Source organism: Schistocerca americana, chromosome 1, assembly GCF_021461395.2.
Source record: "Schistocerca americana isolate TAMUIC-IGC-003095 chromosome 1, iqSchAmer2.1, whole genome shotgun sequence".
NCBI lineage: Eukaryota > Metazoa > Arthropoda > Insecta > Orthoptera > Acrididae > Schistocerca > Schistocerca americana.
In genome coordinates this window covers 1,157,911,646-1,157,930,957 of record NC_060119.1, presented here as the reverse complement: position 1 = coordinate 1,157,930,957, position 19,312 = coordinate 1,157,911,646, and the positions used below count along the sequence as shown (strand labels likewise).

The window sequence follows — 19,312 nt, the reverse complement described above, 5'->3', positions numbered from 1 at the left end:
TGGTTTTCGATGTCCAATTGACTTGGCTTCCTCACCTTTGTCAGCTTAAGCAGAAGTGCTGGCAGTACATTCTAACACTCTAGACGACCCGAAGCGATGTGAAGTTGGATTGCAAATTCATACCTCTCTCCCATAGGTTGACTTACTTGCTGTGTACAGCCGATCTTCTTCTCTTGATTTCTGGCTACGTCGATCTCCAAAAACTTCTTCTCTGAAGAATACTGCTGGTTAACAGGAATTTATAAGACTCTCTCTCTACTTTTGAAATAATTTAGTACTGGAGGAATACCTTTAGTTCAGTCTTGGTATATTTCAACTTCCATAAATAACATATTCACCATTTCTCAGATCAATGTTCGAATGTTTACTAGTCAACCGATTCGTCTCACGCTAGGCTTTATTAGAAGGCATTTACAATATAGTTGGCTTAATAACCACCAGCAGTTATGAACATGTCCTACGCCTCTCAAGTCCAGCACATGAATTACTTAAAAGTCTGTAATCAGTTATTCATTTTTTCTTTAACAATAATCACAGTCACTAAAACAGCAAAGAATGCTACATAATTACTTCTTGTTCTTCCAATACGGCTTCCGTGGCGCAAGCGGCAAACACTTGTCAATGCCGTTCGACTGTCACATCTACCTTGTGCTAATGAATCCTTTCCAGCCTGCACACACAAACGTGTCGTGGAGTATGTACGTTCTCTCACACTTGTTTTTAAAATATTGTGTTTTTGAGAGGGTATAAGGGCAGAAATTCTTGAATCACTACATATCTCCCCCCTCAGATCGAACACATGATATTTTATACATACTCATTATGTACATTAGTATTACATATAATAACAATTCGTATTTCCAAAGTGTACATTCCACATTTTTCTTATTAACCATGCATAACCCTTTTATTTTGTATTTAGCTTTTCTTTTTTTTCATTTTACTTTGATTATTAAATGGGAGCATTTCACTCAATGTTGGAGCCAATTCTTTTTATATCTAGGCATCGTGAGGACTAACCTTAGGTTTCCAATCATAAACTTCAGGTGTTCATGATACTTGAGTATTTTATTCTTTATTCTAATCCTTTGTACTGCTTCTTTAGTATGTAATAACCTCATTATTTATAGACTGTTTGTAGTCTGGATGAACACTGGGCATATGAAAGTGTTCTTTCTGATACTCATAGCACATAATAATGCTAGTGGTATATAGAGTTCAAATTTACCAGTATAATTCCTATAAAAATGTGTGACTTCTGTCACGATAGTGTCTCTTTCCCCTTGGATCAGTACCTATATCTTACATGTGGGTTGACCCTATCAGTGAACTTCCTCCTTAGTTCTGGTATGTCCGCTCCTTTATAACAAATCCCTATTCTTCAGGTCACAGGTCATCCTATCTCTATGCAGGTACGCCTGCCCTATATCCTTAGCAAATGCCGGCTACGTCCCCCTTATCCTTTATGAGTAGATGCTGTGTCTACCTATATTGTTCTAGTTCCACTATCCTACTATTCATCAATTTATCAGAGTATTTGCTAGCCTGACCTTTCTTAAATAAGCGTCACAATTAACTCCAATATGGCTTGCTGGTACTGCGAACGGCTGAAAGCAAGGGGAAACTACAGCCGTAATTTTTCCCGAGGGCATGCAGCTTTACTGTATGATTACATGATGATGGCGTCCTCTTGGGTAAAATATTCCGGAGGTAAAATAGTCCCCCATTCGGATCTCCGGGCGGGGACTACTCAAGAGGATGTCGTTATCAGGAGAAAGAAAACTGGCGTTCTACGGATCGGAGCGTGGAATGTCAGATCCCTTAATCGGGCAGGTAGGTTAGAAAATTTAAAAAGGGAAATGGATAGGTTGAAGTTAGATATAGTGGGAATTAGTGAAGTTCGGTGGCAGGAGGAACAAGACTTCTGGTCAGGTGACTACAGGGTTATAAACACAAAATCAAATAGGGGGAATGCAGGAGTAGGTTTAATAATGAATAGGAAAATAGGAATGCGGGTAAGCTACTACAAACAGCATAGTGAACGCATTATTGTGGCCAAGATAGATACGAAGCCCACACCTACTACAGTAGTACAAGTTTATATGCCAACTAGCTCTGCAGATGACGAAGAAATTGAAGAAATGTATGATGAAATAAAAGAAATTATTCAGATTGTGAAGGGAGACGAAAATTTAATAGTCATGGGTGACTGGAATTCGAGTGTAGGAAAAGGGAGAGAAGGAAACATAGTAGGTGAATATGGATTGGGAGACAGAAATGAAAGAGGAAGCCGCCTGGTAGAATTTTGCACAGAGCACAACATAATCATAACTAACACTTGGTTTAAGAATCATGAAAGAAGGTTGTATACATGGAAGAACCCTGGAGATACTAAAAGGTATCAGATAGATTATATAATGGTAAGACAGAGATTTAGGAACCAGGTTTTAAATTGTAAGACATTTCCAGGGGCAGATGTGGACTCTGACCACAATCTATTGGTTATGACCTGTAGATTAAAACTGAAGAAACTGCAAAAAGGTGGGAATTTAAGGAGATGGGACCTGGATAAACTAAAAGAACCAGAGGTTGTACAGAGATTCAGGGAGAGCATAAGGGAGCAATTGACAGGAATGGGGGAAATAAATACAGTAGAAGAAGAATGGGTAGCTTTGAGGGATGAAGTAGTGAAGGCAGCAGAGGATCAAGTAGGTAAAAAGACGAGGGCTAGTAGAAATCCTTGGGTAACAGAAGAAATATTGAATTTAATTGATGAAAGGAGAAAATATAAAAATGCAGTAAATGAAACAGGCAAAAAGGAATACAAACGTCTCAAAAATGAGATCGACAGGAAGTGCAAAATGGCTAAGCAGGGATGGCTAGAGGACAAATGTAAGGATGTAGAGGCCTATCTCACTAGGGGTAAGATAGATACCGCCTACAGGAAAATTAAAGAGACCTTTGGAGATAAGAGAACGACTTGTATAAATATCAAGAGCTCAGATGGAAACCCAGTTCTAAGCAAAGAAGGGAAAGCAGAAAGGTGGAAGGAGTATATAGAGGGTCTATACAAGGGCAATGTACTTGAGGACAATATTATGGAAATGGAAGAGGATGTAGATGAAGATGAAATGGGAGATACGATACTGCGTGAAGAGTTTGACAGAGCACTGAAAGACCTGAGTCAAAACAAGGCCCCCGGAGTAGACAATATTCCATTGGAACTACTGACGGCCATGGGAGAGCCAGTCCTGACAAAACTCTACCATCTGGTGAGCAAGATGTATGAAACAGGCGAAATTCCCTCAGACTTCAAGAAGAATATAATAATTCCAATCCCAAAGAAAGCAGGTGTTGACAGATGTGAAAATTACCGAACTATCAGTTTAATAAGTCACAGCTGCAAAATACTAACACGAATTCTTTACAGACGAATGGAAAAACTAGTAGAAGCCAACCTCGGGGAAGATCAGTTTGGATTCCGTAGAAACACTGGAACACGTGAGGCAATACTGACCTTACGACTTATCTTAGAAGAAAGATTAAGGAAAGGCAAACCTACGTTTCTAGCATTTGTAGACTTAGAGAAAGCTTTTGACAATGTTGACTGGAATACTCTCTTTCAAATTCTAAAGGTGGCAGGGGTAAAATACAGGGAGCGAAAGGCTATTTACAATTTGTACAGAAACCAGATGGCAGTTATAAGAGTCGAGAGACATGAAAGGGAAGCAGTGGTTGGGAAGGGAGTAAGACAGGGTTGTAGCCTCTCCCCGATGTTGTTCAATCTGTATATTGAGCAAGCAGTAAAGGAAACAAAAGAAAAATTCGGAGTAGGTATTAAAATTCATGGAGAAGAAATAAAAACTTTGAGGTTCGCCGATGACATTGTAATTCTGTCAGAGACAGCAAAGGACTTGGAAGAGCAGTTGAATGGAATGGACAGTGTCTTGAAAGGAGGATATAAGATGAACATCAACAAAAGCAAAACAAGGATAATGGAATGTAGTCTAATTAAGTCAGGTGATGCTGAGGGAATTAGATTAGGAAATGAGGCACTTAAAGTAGTAAAGGAGTTTTGCTATTTGGGGAGCAAAATAACTGATGATGGTCGAAGTAGAGAGGATATAAAATGTAGGCTGGCAATGGCAAGGAAAGCGTTTTTGAAGAAGAGAAATTTGTTAACATCCAGTATTGATTTAAGTGTCAGGAAGTCATTTCTGAAAGTATTCGTATGGAGTGTAGCCATGTATGGAAGTGAAACATGGACGATAAATAGTTTGGACAAGAAGAGAATAGAAGCTTTCGAAATGTGGTGCTACAGAAGAATGCTGAAGATTAGATGGGTAGATCACATAACTAATGAGGAAGTATTGAATAGGATTGGGGAGAAGAGAAGTTTGTGGCACAACTTGACCAGAAGAAGGGATCGGTTGGTAGGACATGTTCTGAGGCATCAAGGGATCACCAATTTAGTATTGGAGGGCAGCGTGGAGGGTAAAAATCGTAGAGGGAGACCAAGAGATGAATACACTAAGCAGATTCAGAAGGATGTAGGTTGCAGTAGGTACTGGGAGATGAAAAAGCTTGCACAGGATAGAGTAGCATGGAGAGCTGCATCAAACCAGTCTCAGGACTGAAGACCACAACAACAACAACAATGGCTTGCATTCTCCTTCATTACTCATGCTTTCTTCTTATATACTCGGCGTGGAATCCTTTTAGTTTTACAGGTGATCAAAAAGTCAGAATAAATTTGAAAACTTAATAAACCACGGAATAGTGTAGATAGAGAGGTAAAAATTGACACACATGCTTTGAATGACATGGGGTTTAATAAATGGAGCTGTAATGAGAGAGAGAATCAGATGCGCGAGCAGTCACAGGATGTTGACGTTACCTGAAAAGGCGCTTTTAGTGAGGCTGTATTATCAGAATGGGGAATGTGCTGGTTCAGCGTTATGATTCTAGGGGATTCGAATGGGTAAAGGTCCGTTGACAAATGCAGCTGCGGTGAGAATGATTTTGAATTTCGAAGCCACGGGTTGTTTAGACAATAGATCCCATAGTGGCCAACCGAGCACAAGGCATAATGCTGCTGCGACAGTTCAGGAAGACATGGAGACTGTAGCGGGTTCATCTATGCACGGGGAAGTCAGCATTCGTGTAGTTGCACGTCGCACTGGCATCCCATACACTACTGTTTGGTTAGCACTGAGGTGTAACCTGCAATGCTATCCGTACGAAATCCATCGGCATCATGAACTGTTGCCTGGCGATTTAGTGTAGCGGAGGGCATTTGCAGTGTGGGCATTTCAAACGATGGCGGAAGATGACGATTGGTTGAGTAACGTGTTGTGGACCGACGAAGTTCATTTCACGCTCCGAGGGTCTGTCAATGCCCACAACTGCAGAATTTGGGGTACCGAAAATCCTAGAACTGTCGTGGAAACTCCATTGCACGACGAGAAAGTCACAGTATGGGTTGGATTTACCACATCTACCGTTATCGGGCCTTTTTTCTTCGAGGAAATACGTGATTCTCGTTTTGGAACTGCTACCATGATGGGTGAGATGTACGCCAATATGTTACAGAATCGCATCATCCCCAGCCTCGCTGATGAACACCTGCTGGAACGTACAACAACATTATTCCTCGACTACAGCTATTTTTGAGTAATGATGGTGGACATATTGAGCATTTCCTGTAAAGAATATCATCTTTGCTTTGTCTTACTTTGTTATGTTAATTATTGCTATTCTGATCAGATGAAGCTCCATCTGTCAGACAAATTTTTTGAACTTTTGTATTTTTTTGGTAACCCTATGTCATTCCAAGCAAGTGTGTCTATTTGTACCTCTCTATCTACATTTTTCCTTGATTTATTCAGTTTTCAAATTTATACTGACTTTTTGATCACCTGGTATGTAACTACTGAAACCAGGAAGAACTTCTGCGATACAAGTAGATGAATATGGAAAGCGGGAAAAATAGATAGGTACTCAAAAGAGAAGTAAGAAAGGAAAAGAGAGAAATGGTTGCTAAGAGTGAAGAAGATTAAGAAGATAGCCCCAAAGACAGGACACCTGTCCCACCCCCCCTTCCCCAGGAGCCCTACCTCGCTGGTACTTGAGTGAGAAGCCGGAGGAGTTACATTGTTAAATCATCTCCTACAGATTGGACATTATCACCTTCACCCTTGAGGTCCCCAAAGTAAATCTTAGCAACCCTATGGAAAAGGCAGATGGTGGAGAATCAGGCACACTTGTTTGCGGGGGTTGTCTGAAGGTGTGTTGTGTGTTTAGTATTTGCCATGGCTTATCTGTTGGTGAAAATCATGCTTTTATCTACACTACCCTTTCCTTTCAAAACTGATACAAACCGTCCCGTCAATATTGTATCTCATAAAAGGTATAAAATATTCTATACAAAATAGAAAATTATACTCTATGATAAAATAGTTGTTCTGTTCATCACATTATATTACATTATCCATAAATATTATATTCTACTCATTTCATTTCATGTCTAGAGATCACTTTTTATCTGTGGTTCTGTTATGCAGTCTTTACGTTATGGTCATATCCAGTTTGCTAAATACTAAAATTATAGGATAGTTTAAGAATTCAGTAATAGACTACAGAATAGTTTAAGATTTGAAGGGAATTCAGTGCAGGAAAACTATTGTGGAAGAAACACCGAAAACAACTCGGCGTCCAACAGTCATCACTCCACCCGTTAACACAGAACGTTAATGTCCCTGGGGGAACGGATGACTCTGCATGGATCTCCTGGATCGGATATTAACTTCACTTGAGCAAGTGCAGACCAATACTTCTCGTTAAATTTTGTGTGAAAATCTCCCCACAGTAAAATGATCACCACTTCACTCGGTAACACAAAAATAGTTAAAATCTGCTGGTATTATTAAGTTTGGAAGAAGCAATAGTCTAAACGTTTCCGGAGGTTACTCTGACGGCAACTCTTTGATCTATCACTTCTTGAAACGGTTCTGCCAAGCTACATACATTTATAATATCAAAGTTGGATATATTCTCTTTGAAATTCTGTTCTACATTATTTACTTGTGTACTGACAACTCGTGTACTGACACCTGTAATTTGTGATTGAGCATTCGGCATTAATTCCTTAGACTGACCTACACTGTCTTTCGAAGTACTTAAACCTTGTCTTACATTATTGTACACATCTTTTAAAGATTCTAAGTTTTCAATACATTTTGATTCTACGTTATTACATTTGGTGTCAAATTCAGTTTCCAAAGCAACCATGCTTTCGGATTGATTACTAGATTCTTTGCTTTGATCGTCTATTCTGATGTTCAACAAACCTATATTTGTCATTTGAATATTTAAAGTTTCATTCTGAGCCTTTAATTAAGAATTCATTGAATTTATTAAGTGTAGGTTTTTATTTAAAATCTCACTGCGAGCTTCCAATTTAGAATTTATCGGTGTGCAGCTGTAGTATCAGCACCGGTTAGCAGCAACTGGTGCCAGTGGTGTCGGATGTTGTCTCCGCGTCTGCGTCGCCGTGATGCGTGTGAGACCTGGATACTCCCCACACCAGATCTGCTTAGTTGAATTATTCTCGTCGTATCTCTTCTTAGCCTAATACGTCAAGGTCTTCTTTCCGTTCTTTTAACATTAGTACTTTCGTACGTCTTTCACTGTGTTGTGTTCACAAAAATTTTTATTTAATTTTTGGACTCAATCCAATTACGCGAAACAGATCTCTTGTCTTATTATACCTGGTTGCTATGGCAACACACCTTATCTTTTGCATTGATTTCCTCTCAAAATTACCATTTTTTTGAATCTTTTTCACTGGTCACCACATCCTAACGCTCTAGACAACTCTAAGCGATGTGAAATTAAATTGCAAAATTCACACCTCTCTCCCATAGGTTGACTTGCTTGGTATGCACAGCTGATCTTCTTCTCTGAAGAATACTGCTGGTGAACAGTAATTTATTATTTTCTCTCTCCTTTTGAAATAACTTAGTACTCGAAGAATACTTTTAGTTCAGTCTTGGTATATTTCAATTTCCATAAATCACATATTCACCATTTCTCAAATCAATATTCGAATGTTTACAAGTCAGCCGATTCGTCTTGTGTTAGACTTGATTAGAAGACATTTACAATATAGTTGGCTTAATAACCACCAGCAATTATGAACATGTCCAACTTCTCTCAAGTCCAATAAGTGAATTACTTAAAAGTCTATAATCAATTCTTCATTTTTTTCTTTAACAATAATCACAGTCACTAAAACAGCAAAGAATACTTCATAATTACTTCTTGTTCTTTCAATACGGCTTCCATGGTGCAAGCGGCAAACACTTGTCGATGCCGTTCGACCATTGGATCTACCTTGTACTCATGACTCCTTTCCAGCCTGCACACACACAAACTTGTGTCGCGCAGTTTATATGTTCTCTCACACTTATTTTTAAAATATCATGTGTTCGAGGTGGTAGAAGGGCAAGTGGCATCTTAATTAAAGCTCATGCATCAGTCACCACTCCCATGCCTCTAGTCTTTCTTATTTACAATAATGAGAGGACTATCATATTCAGTGTTGCTATGTTATATCACCCCCCCCCCCCCCCCCCCCAATGCAACCATTTTATCTATTTCTGCATGTACAGCTCGTTTCTTAGACGAAAGAATGAAATAAGGTCACACTGCTGACTATCCTCTAAGTAAAATGTGGGATCTTATTTTATCTTAAACTGAAAAACAGTGGTCTTTGACTCAACTGACAGAGGCATATAGTCATAGCAGCTCACCATGTCTGTCATCTTTCAATACTTAGACACTGTACCTTCACTTTTGGACATTGTACCTTCAATTTACGCTATCGGGCAGCAGCTACAATTTCTCTTGCCAGCACTTTGTTTCTCTGTTGCAAGAAAAAGGGCCGCCATTCATAGCAGGAATTATTTATAGCGAGGTATAGCAAATAGCTCTCTCACCTGAAGATGGTAGCAGGATAGGCCACTGGACTATTGCATCGTTACAGCTATATGATGTGGCTGCAGACCTGAGAAGAACATAATGATTTAATATGACAGGAAATGTTAAGAAGTCAAATCGTTTTTCTGTTGTTGTCTATATTTATTGCAAGACAGTTGTCACTAAATGATACATAGTCTTTTGTCAGACCTATACTGATTAGAGAAATTAAAATCATTTTGTGTTCTGAATATCAAACTTTTGCTGTCATATGCACATGTTCGTGATTTCATACCAAAATAAAGAAATATTTTACTTTGGGTAAATAGGGAACATTTCTCACTCCCTTCCCCTTTCTATTGCATTCCCCCCTCCACCCTCTCTTTCCAAACATTATTATTATGTTAATTAATACAGGAGATTAATTTCGGTTTATTTAGAGGAAAAACATTAATAATCTTTTAAAGCAAATATTTTTGTTCTAATAGGATCTGAAAAAGCAGCTTAGAAGTACTGACAGAAAAAAATGTGTCATAGCCATGAAGTTGTCGGGTCACTTAACTTCCCTTTGGTGCTCTGAAGAGGCCGCACATCTTATATCATTACTAAAGGTAGTATATTTTTATTACACACACACACACACACACACACACACACACACACACACGCAGACACTAATTTTACATCTTTAAAGATGTTTTGATTTGCATGTAAATAAGTTTAAGAAGTTTTCAAAGATGTTCGCTTTTTAAAGTGCATCACTGGTACTCTCATAAATAATCAAAGTTCTACTGTAAATAATTAAGGATATATCTTCGATGTCATCTGTGAATGTAATATCCATTATCTTCTTGCATGGCTGTTTAGTAAAGATGCTGAAGGTCAGGGGGTAGCTGCTCAACCAAACATACGAGGGATTAGAGGAGCCAAACAAAATGGTGCACTCCTTTGATAAAGTGGAGAAGAGTCATTTATTTTTTAGAGGTGATAATTGCATCACTACAACTACCAATCACAGTGGGTGTCCTGTAATGTGGACAGCAGGGTGCTGTGTTGCTTTTTAGAGGGTGATAGGGGTTTTAGAGGTGATAATTCCGTCACTACAACTACCAATCACAATGGGTGTCCTGCAATGTGGACAGCAGGGTGCTGTGTTGCCTTTTAGAGGGTGATAGGGGAATATGTATAACACACTTTCAGTGCACTAGGGACGTAACTGTAAGCAAAATGTTTTGAGGAAGTAGCATTGGAAAGTTCTTGGCACTAGAAAAAGACATATCTTCTGGTAAACCTTCCGGGATGTAAGGTCGTGGTCCATGAAACTCTTCAGCTCCTAACGTTTCATGGACCATGACCTTACATCCCGGAAGGTTTACCAGAAGATATGTCATCCGGTCGTGAAAGCCTTCATACTATGACTAGAAAAAGACGTTCTGTGCGTTTTATTTTGCTATACATAGATAGGAGTTTAACAATATTGTGAAATGGAAAGTGGCTACTCACCATATATTGGTGAAGCTGAGTCGCAGATAGGCACAAGAAGAAGACTGTCACAAATAAGCTTTCGACCAGCAAAGCCTTTGTCAAATACACACACGCACACACACACACACACACACACACACACACACGCATATGACTGCAGTCTCTGCCAGAGACTGCAGTTGTTGAGGCATAGCGCCGTATAACGATCCTGCCTTGGAGGCGGTTAAGTGGGAGATGTGTCTCAGAGCTGGATAGTGACAGATGGTGACGTGAGACTGGACACGCATGTAGTTTATGTATCAGCAGATAGAGGACAATATTGGATAGGGGGACTGTGATTTTAGTTTCGATTGTGCCCACAAGAGTGCACTAAAGTAATAGAATGTTTTTCATAAACTGTTCTAGTGTTTTCATGAAGTGTTATTATGTCTTTTTGTGTATGTAAAATGTTATAAATGTGTTTTAGCAGTATGAATGATGCGTGAGTGTGGTTTAAGGTTAATATGAATATAATTGTTAATGAGTTATGTAGTAGGATTTAGTGTAAGAACATTTCAAAGAAGTATGGATATGGACAAAGGGGATTTTTTTAGAATAGATTTGTAAAGTAAGTTTATCGTAAAGGGAAAGTTAATTCAGGTATAAATAACAATAGCAAATAACTTTATGCATAAGCAAAACTTCAGCATCTTAGATAATTACGTCGGTAAAAAGTGCAATCGTGAGGTTTACTATTTTGCAATTGGTTATGGATGCAAAGCGTGGATTGACGCGGGAGAATGTTGTTGTGTTATTGGCTGTTGAGTAAACTGACCAATGGTAAAGCAATATTCTTTGCGCGCCTTTCTCTGCTGGTAGAGAAGACAGAGTATTCTAGAGAAGTGTGGGAGCCTAGCCATGAAACAGATTGGACGTGTGTAGTAGTAGTTACGATGGAAATGGTAAGTTGCTGGAGTTAGCAGTGTTTCATACATCAAAAGTGTTGTAAAGTGACGGCAAATTATTCCGATGGGCGTGTAGAAATTTGGGAATTTTTAAGTGAATTTTGTGACGAGATAAGACATATATTCTGCGTGGTGTATTGAGCAGGTCGGTGGCTAAAACTGTGACTGCATTTGGTACCGACAGACTTAATATTTGGCGAGCATTATCAATAAAAAACACTCAGTATTTTTGTAGCTATTATGTTTTTGGGAAATGCAACACCATAAACTTGCTAACGTGAGTGAAAGGGATTGTGAGTGACTGTGTTAAGACTAGCACGGGCTTGGCAGCGATACTTGTTCACCTAAGTTTCAGAGTATATTAATTGAGGACAAAATTTTCAACCTTTCATTTCGTGTGAAAACTTTCTCCCGAAACGTAGATTAGTGACTTCAGTTGCAGCCTGGTTCACGTCAAAGTACAGTAGGTTTCGCTTGGCTTTCCTACTGATGATCTACTGAGACAATGTTCACAGGTAGGTGCAGGTACGTCATAAAGGGACGGAAAGAGCCGCGCTGCCGCATCGTATGTGTCTGGCCAAAAGCTTATTTGTGACAGTCTTTTTGTTGTGCCTATCTGTGACTCAGCATCTCTGCTATATGGTGAGTAGCAACTTTCCTTTTCATAATGTTGTTATATTCCATCGTGGATTTTCCATTGATAGATATGAGTTTGGTATGCATAATATTTGTTACATAAAAAATAATTGTATATGGGTAACAAAAAGTGAAAACTGAAATATTGGTTGGTCCACTACATTTTTGGCAAATTAGTACAGTACAACTTGCATTCAGAATGTTTGATGAAGAGACAGTGTTGCCAGAGATGAGCATTAATACAGTAACTATGAGGATTGATATTAGCAAACTGATTTGCAGATGTAGCCATGTTACAGTAATTGGATTGATAGATTTGGGAGGGGCAGGGGGGGGTACAAACTCCAGAAATGGAATTCAGTCTTGTTTCTTCATATTGGTACTAGTGTGTCCATTAGGATACTATAAATCGAAGGCCAAAGCAATTTTTGAACCACCCTTTGCAAAATTAACTTCATTAAATGTAACATTTTGTTTGTTGGAATACTTGTAATACATTGTTTGGGGCCATAGCTTGTTTTTTCTTTTATATAAATTTCATTGCATCTTCATGTTTTCATTGTCATGGTTGTGATAGTAAATGCATGTCTCCCCCTCCATGCACATATCGAAATCGGAAGGTGTGTGTTGAAAAATGTCTTATTTGTCTCTGACACCAAAGCCTTCATGGTAATTATGAATATCCATGGACTAGGAACTTGCGACTGACTTCTTCTAGTATGAAGTCTGGATGAGCAATTGTAGTCCAGTTCTTGAACATTGACAGTTCATGCAGGTCAAGGCACAGATGGGGATTGCATTATTGTTGGTTTCAAGCGACGGGGGTCGGTCGGTTGGCATGGAGCAGCGAGGTAATCTCCGCAACGCGTAGTTTGGCCAAGTTCGATGACGGTGTCCACGCATGATTGAAGTGTGTGGTGCTGTTCCTATTGCTACAAGGTCTGTGGCTCACCGATCCTAGGCACGATAGTTGAGTTTTGACTTAATCTACCAGCAAGTCACGACTGTTCACATTGTGTCGTTTGAATTTTGTAGTGGGGCGTTGGGACATTCCTGCGAGCAACAACGTGTGCTTTCAAGTTGGCAATTTTAGCCACCTTCCGGTGGAGTTTAACTGTACTTGGTTATTTTGAATTGAAGTGCACCAGCGGAATCTTCTGCCTTGTGGCCATTAACATTCCGGTTACCTGCCCTGGCCGTTGATGTAAATTCAGGCAGTGTAGTTTCCTCATGATGTTGTTGCTGTCCAGCATGGTATGTAGTTTGACAGCTCAATGTATAATTGGTTGTGGGCGCCAATACCTTCTACGTTGTGCAGCTGGTCCCGGTGGAGGTTTGAGCCCTCCATTGGGCATGGGGTGTGTGTTTCTCCTTAGGATAATTTTGTTTAAGTAGTGTGTAGCTTAGGGACTGGTGACCTTCACAGTTAGGTCCCATAAGATTTCACACACACACTCTCCAAGCGATGGGTTTGGGATACGCATACACATGCTCTGCACTTGAGGGAGGTGTATATCCAGCAAGTTGCAACTCTTGCTTGAATACGTAAAATTGTCACTTACCACCAGTGTCAGTCATGACAACTCCAACAAATGGAATGAAAATTCACTAAATAATTTGACATAATCAGGTTAATGCTCACACTGGCTATGACATTCACAGCAGAGCACTCGGAACACTACTGAACCATCACTGGCTGTCAGAGAATGTGTGACTTAGGTGTGCAGAACACACTTAAACTTGACAACCATCTTTTGTGACTCCAACTATATATAGACAAAATAAAGCTTGTTTGATGTTTCGATTTTGAACAATATACTGACCTGAGTATGAAATATGCCCCTTTCTTTTGTCATTTTAATATGGTGTAGCAAGCATTGTGGTTCTCTAGCTGCATTGCATTCTCTCCACATATGCATGATGGCTTGGTTAGGGAACAGGTTGTGGATACTTAGTCATTATATTCACATCTGCCTGTTTTAGTAACAAATACAAGTCATTAGTATCAGTCATTGGGTATATTTCATCAAATCAAATGCAATAAGAATCACATCTGCATCTGCACTCTTCTCTGCTTCAGAATCCTGTTGCAGTTCCATCTGCCCACTATCAGCCTTTCATTAATGTAACTCTCATTCACATTCCCAACTAGTCTACTCATCATAAGTGTCCGCTGCTCAGTTTTCATCTTGTAGATGTCACATTTCATGCAAGTATCACTTATAAGAGAGTGAAGAGAGAGATTAAAGACTGTATTGAAAATATTACAGAACATGACTTCCCTAGTAGCAGATACGGTGACAAAATTTCTGGTTCCCAGGTTTATTTCTTGTACAATGTGACTGGTGTGATAGGAAACGTTGTGTGAATTCCTAAATTTCTTCCATCAGTGTTTTATTTTCATCGGCACATTCGTCTCTGTTATTCACATATAGGGACGGCTAAGTAATTTTATGTGCAAGAACTCTTGAAATTTGTTCATACAAGATTTGTAACATGTATGTAAAGAATAGATTACACCTCATATATACACTCTAGGGAATGAGACTTTGGATCGTGTGCATGATATATCAGAGTTTGTATTACTGTTCCCTTTGGAATAAGGCTACAAGATAATAACACTTCCCATCCCAAACAGGTTCAAAATGCACTGCTCCATATTTGATGGCTTTGGTTTCTGACTGATATGCATTCCCTGTTGATACATATTGTTTCTTGTTGCTTAAGTACAAGTCTATTCACTCACATGTTTGCCCTCGAATACTATAGTTTTACAATTTCTTGTCAGTATTTCATGGTTACTAGTGCTGAATGCTTTGGAGAGCTCCATAAAAATTGTAGATACAGTTTGTTTCATCTTAAGACTGTATAATATATTCCATTGGACTGGCAGTCACTAATTGCATAGACGTACTCTTTCTGAAACCATGCTATGATGCTATAAGAATGCTATATCTGTCCAGATAATCAACTAATCTATTATGCGTAAGCATTTCTGGGATTGTTGAGAAATCTGATATCAGTGAAACTGACCTTTAGTTGCTGGATTCTTGTACAACCCTGCATATCTTCAATTTTTCTGGAAAAATTCCATCACTGAAAGAGCTGTTTTCTGCGTCCAGCAATGGTGAGATTATTTGCTCACTTACTTGCTTTATTATATGATTTGATATTTCCTTATCACCAGCTGATTTCTTGGACATCAGTTTTTGTGTAGTTTTCCTCAGTTTACCTTCTGTGATTGGTTTCAAGAACATGGATCTGTCCGATTGTTTTGATAACTTTACATAGCAACTGTCTTTTGTGGACTATATCTTTCCAATTTAAAGTTCTCTACCACATTCATATAGTTATCAACAAGTATGAGTGAGTGTGTTAGCTATTTCTCTAACATCTGCAACCACTGTGTTGTCTACTTCCATTGATCTGATAGCTCTTTCTTTGTTCGAACCAGCTTTTTCCTTCCTTTAACCATTAATTGTATTCCAAGCTGCCTTTACCTTGTTTTTTGAGTTAATTATAGTGGCATTAATTGCTCTTGCTTTTGCCTCTGTTAATTTTTCTATTCTTCTTTAGTGGCATTTTATAATTTTCAGCTTCACTCCTTTGTCTTAGATGCTGCAGCTTTTTGCTGGTAATCCATTTGTCTGATACTACAGCTTTTCTGATCTCTCTATTTTGGGGAATGCTACAGTAAAATGGTGTTTAATTGTTGTAATAAATGACATAGATACAGGAAGTGGAATGATAATTATGTGTGACAGCTGTAAAAAGGTTTGTGAAAAGCAATGTGACCATTCAGAAAATGAAACTATAAAAGGAAATTTCACTGCAGGCTCTAGGTTGGTTCCAAGACGTGAAAGTGTTGTAGTGAACATTGAAGAAACATAACAGTTCACTGTTTGTGCAATGTAACTTAGTGTTTTATGCTGGGAGCAGCTGTAAGCTGTTTTCGAAGGGTAGCTGAAATTTGTTGAAAAACTCACTTGTCAGAATCTTTCTGCTCGCTCCTTTTCCCAAGCACATATTCTTCTGCAACTTTATGTTCTATGCCTTGCCCCTACTATATTGTTCCAATCTCCATGGCTATTAGATTGTCATCATCATCGTCTTCAGTCTGAAAAATGGTTTAATTTATTTCTTCACACTAGTCTAACCTATGTAAGTCTTTTCATCTCTGCCCAACTTCTGCAAGGTGTGTCCATTTGAACATGCTTAACTGTATTCAATCCTTTGTCTCCCTGTACGATTTATGCTCTCCACAATGCCCTCCATTACCAAATTAACTTTTCTTTGATGCTGCAGGATGTATTCTACCAACTTACCCCCTCTTTTAGTTAAGTTATGCCATAAATTTCTTTCCTCCCTGGTTCGATTCAGCATCTCTTCATCAATTATCTAATGCACCCATCTAATCTTCAGTATTCTTGTGTTACACTGTGTTTCAAAAGTTCTGTTCTCTTCTTGTCTGTACTATTTAATCTTCAATATTAACTTCCGTATAAGACTATGCACCAGACAAATACTTCAAGAAAAGTCTTCTTTGCATCAAAACTTATATTTTATGTTCACAGTTCTCTTTCTCAGAAATGCTGTTCCTGTCATTGCCAGTATCCATTTAAAGCCCCTTTATTTCTGCCATCAGTTATTTTGCTGTCTCAGTGGTATAACTTGTCTACTAACTTCAGTATCACATTTCCCATCCAGTGCTACCAAAACCATGTGACTTAATAGGCTTAGGGCCCTTGTCCATGACAAGAATATACGCCGGCCGCCAGTCCGGCAGATTTGCCGGGTTTGTAGTGACACATTGTTTCTTATGAGGGCTTGTCCATGGGAAGACATGGCAAAACGACTGGCCCGGCTGCCGGATCCACCTCCGGTTGCCCACTGCAAAGCCAGCGCTGGGTTCTCAGTTAGACATGTTGGAACATGTCTGCGTGTCCTCAAGCCGGCAGCTTGCCGGGTGCCGGGAGAGTTTAGTCGTGCCTGGAGCCGTCAAACAAGCTACCTGTTGAGTTTCAAGATGAATGCTGAACTGAATATTGATTGTGAAGTTTTGATTGCGTTGGTGGAGGAATGGCCAGTCCTGTGGGATAAGACACCAAAAATATAAGGATAGACGACTGACTTTGGAAGCGTGGAAGGATGTGTGTACACTATTAAAGAAGATTTTAAAATACTTGGAGATAAGGAAAGAAATGATGTAGGTATGTAGTTTAACTTCATCTCAAATTTTTTGTTTCATTTTCATTACACACCACATTCCTTCTCTCTATACTATTGTTTGTTTCACATAAAATATGAATACATTAGATGAACTTATCTTTCCATGGAATTTTCCCATTTTCAGAAACAAAGTAATTAGCGAACAGATTTCTGATAGTGTTCGCTGACACACCACCTCGTACTGCTTGTGTACATGGCAGTTATCGCAGAGTCCACATCTATAGTCGTATCCGCACACAGAGTATTAAGACCCCCTTCTTTATGGATGAAATTTTGTAGAACAGTACAAGCCTTCACTATGTCAGTCGCAAAATCAGTGGAGACATTTAAATGTCGGTGAAATATCCTCTATTTATTGGCCATTGTGCCGAAACCACACTCTACAAATTGTCTTGCTTTGCTTAAGCGATAGTTAAAAATACGCTTAATGATACCAAGATTTCACTCACCATAGGGATGAAGTAAATTATTATGCAATGCAAACGCTTCATCTGCAACTAAAACATAAGGCAATTCCCCTGGAATATTTTGGAATACCCTAGGAGGAGGTAGGTTTAGTGTGTGCAAGCATTTCAGTAGGAGATATGCAGTTTCGCATGCTGGTGTCCTCATGTTGCAAATGAGTTTGTAAAATTGACAGTAATTTGTCAAACGTTGTTTTTGACATCCTGTAAAATTAAAGTGCTTTCTGTTGTCCTGTCATAGTTTTTCATCTAGCATACTGAAGGCACCAAATTTAATCGATCTTGTGGCACAGGATGCACCCAATACTTCCTACGATGACACTGTTTCTTTTTGTAAAAATAATATAGTGCAACGAGAGTGCAAAGGTCGCTGTTATCCATCCTACTGCTCCGTTGCACACAACTTGACTGCAGTATTTCCGACGCCGTCTCCGTGGACGAGGGCGACTGGTTTTCTATCAACCGGCAGAAATGCCAGTCTGGCGAATATCCTTGTCATGGACAAGGGGCCTTACACTCCATTACGGTTGCTTTACTTTTATTTTCGTTCACCTATCCAATATGTTCAACTGCTCTTCCAAGCCCTTCGTCGTCTCTAACAGAATCACGAGATGTGATGCAAACCTTAACGTTTTTGTTCTGTCTCATTCAGCTTAAATGCTTTCTTTCTATTTTCTCCTTATTTTTTCAGGGGTGGGGTGGGGGGTCGGCATCTTTGGTATCGTCTGTAATCATGGATGGTACTATTCCTGACCTGGGGTTGCATATTTTGACCAAAGGTGATAGTGGGGGCTGACCAAATAGCATGACTTAGCAACAAGCAAAAGTTGCTATCAGTTGCTGTGAATATATCTGAACCAACGACAGATAACTTGTGTGGTAGGACTACTGACAATTTTTAAATTTATCTGCCATAGGACCTTGTCCAACTGGCGGAGAACTCTATGACAGTGGTTATTAGATGCACTGGATGCAGGGGGCTCAAATAATAGCTCACATTGGCACAAATGATGCTTGCCAACCTGCGTTCAGCAGACATCCTCTGTTCTTATATATAGCTGGCGTGAAGTTGTGAACACAGCTAGACTCCTACCCAGGGTGGAAGCACAGCTTGTTATTTGCAACACTGGCCTCAGATCAAATTGCAGTCGTATGGTTTTGGGACAAGTGGAAGGCTTAAATCAAAGATTAGATTATTTTACGTGGATTTTAGACTTCCGCTACCAGCTGATTGCTGCTTGGTTAAAAGCTCATACAGCTATATCCAAGTTTTGTCTTCTATTGTAAAGTGATTTTGTGTCTCCTCAATGGTTTTATTTTTACATTAACAATCCAAGTTTAAACATGAATCTTTATAAAGCAATCATATTTGCATATGATACTTCAATTCTGTTAAAAGGGGAAAACAAGGAAGGATTGCAGCAGTTGGTAAAAACTGTTATGAAATAGCTTAGTAACCAGACACAGAATAATCAGCTGCTAACAAATAATAATAAAAAAACTGAAACACTAAGATTTTACAATGCTCTGAACCATCAATCATACATCCCATTTCTCTCTATCACAATGAACCAT

The 19,312-nt window shown here is 39.1% G+C and overlaps 1 protein-coding gene across 1 annotated transcript in view; it reads left to right on the top strand.

Annotated features, from left to right (window-relative positions):
- LOC124597664 overlaps positions 1-19,312 on the top strand; it is a 307,295-nt gene that overhangs the window by 272,871 nt on the left and 15,112 nt on the right. Inside the window, exon 15 of the mRNA XM_047135951.1 lies at positions 9,468-9,590. Within this exon, the coding sequence (XP_046991907.1) occupies positions 9,468-9,590 (123 nt within the window). The remainder of the gene's footprint in view (positions 1-9,467; positions 9,591-19,312) is intronic.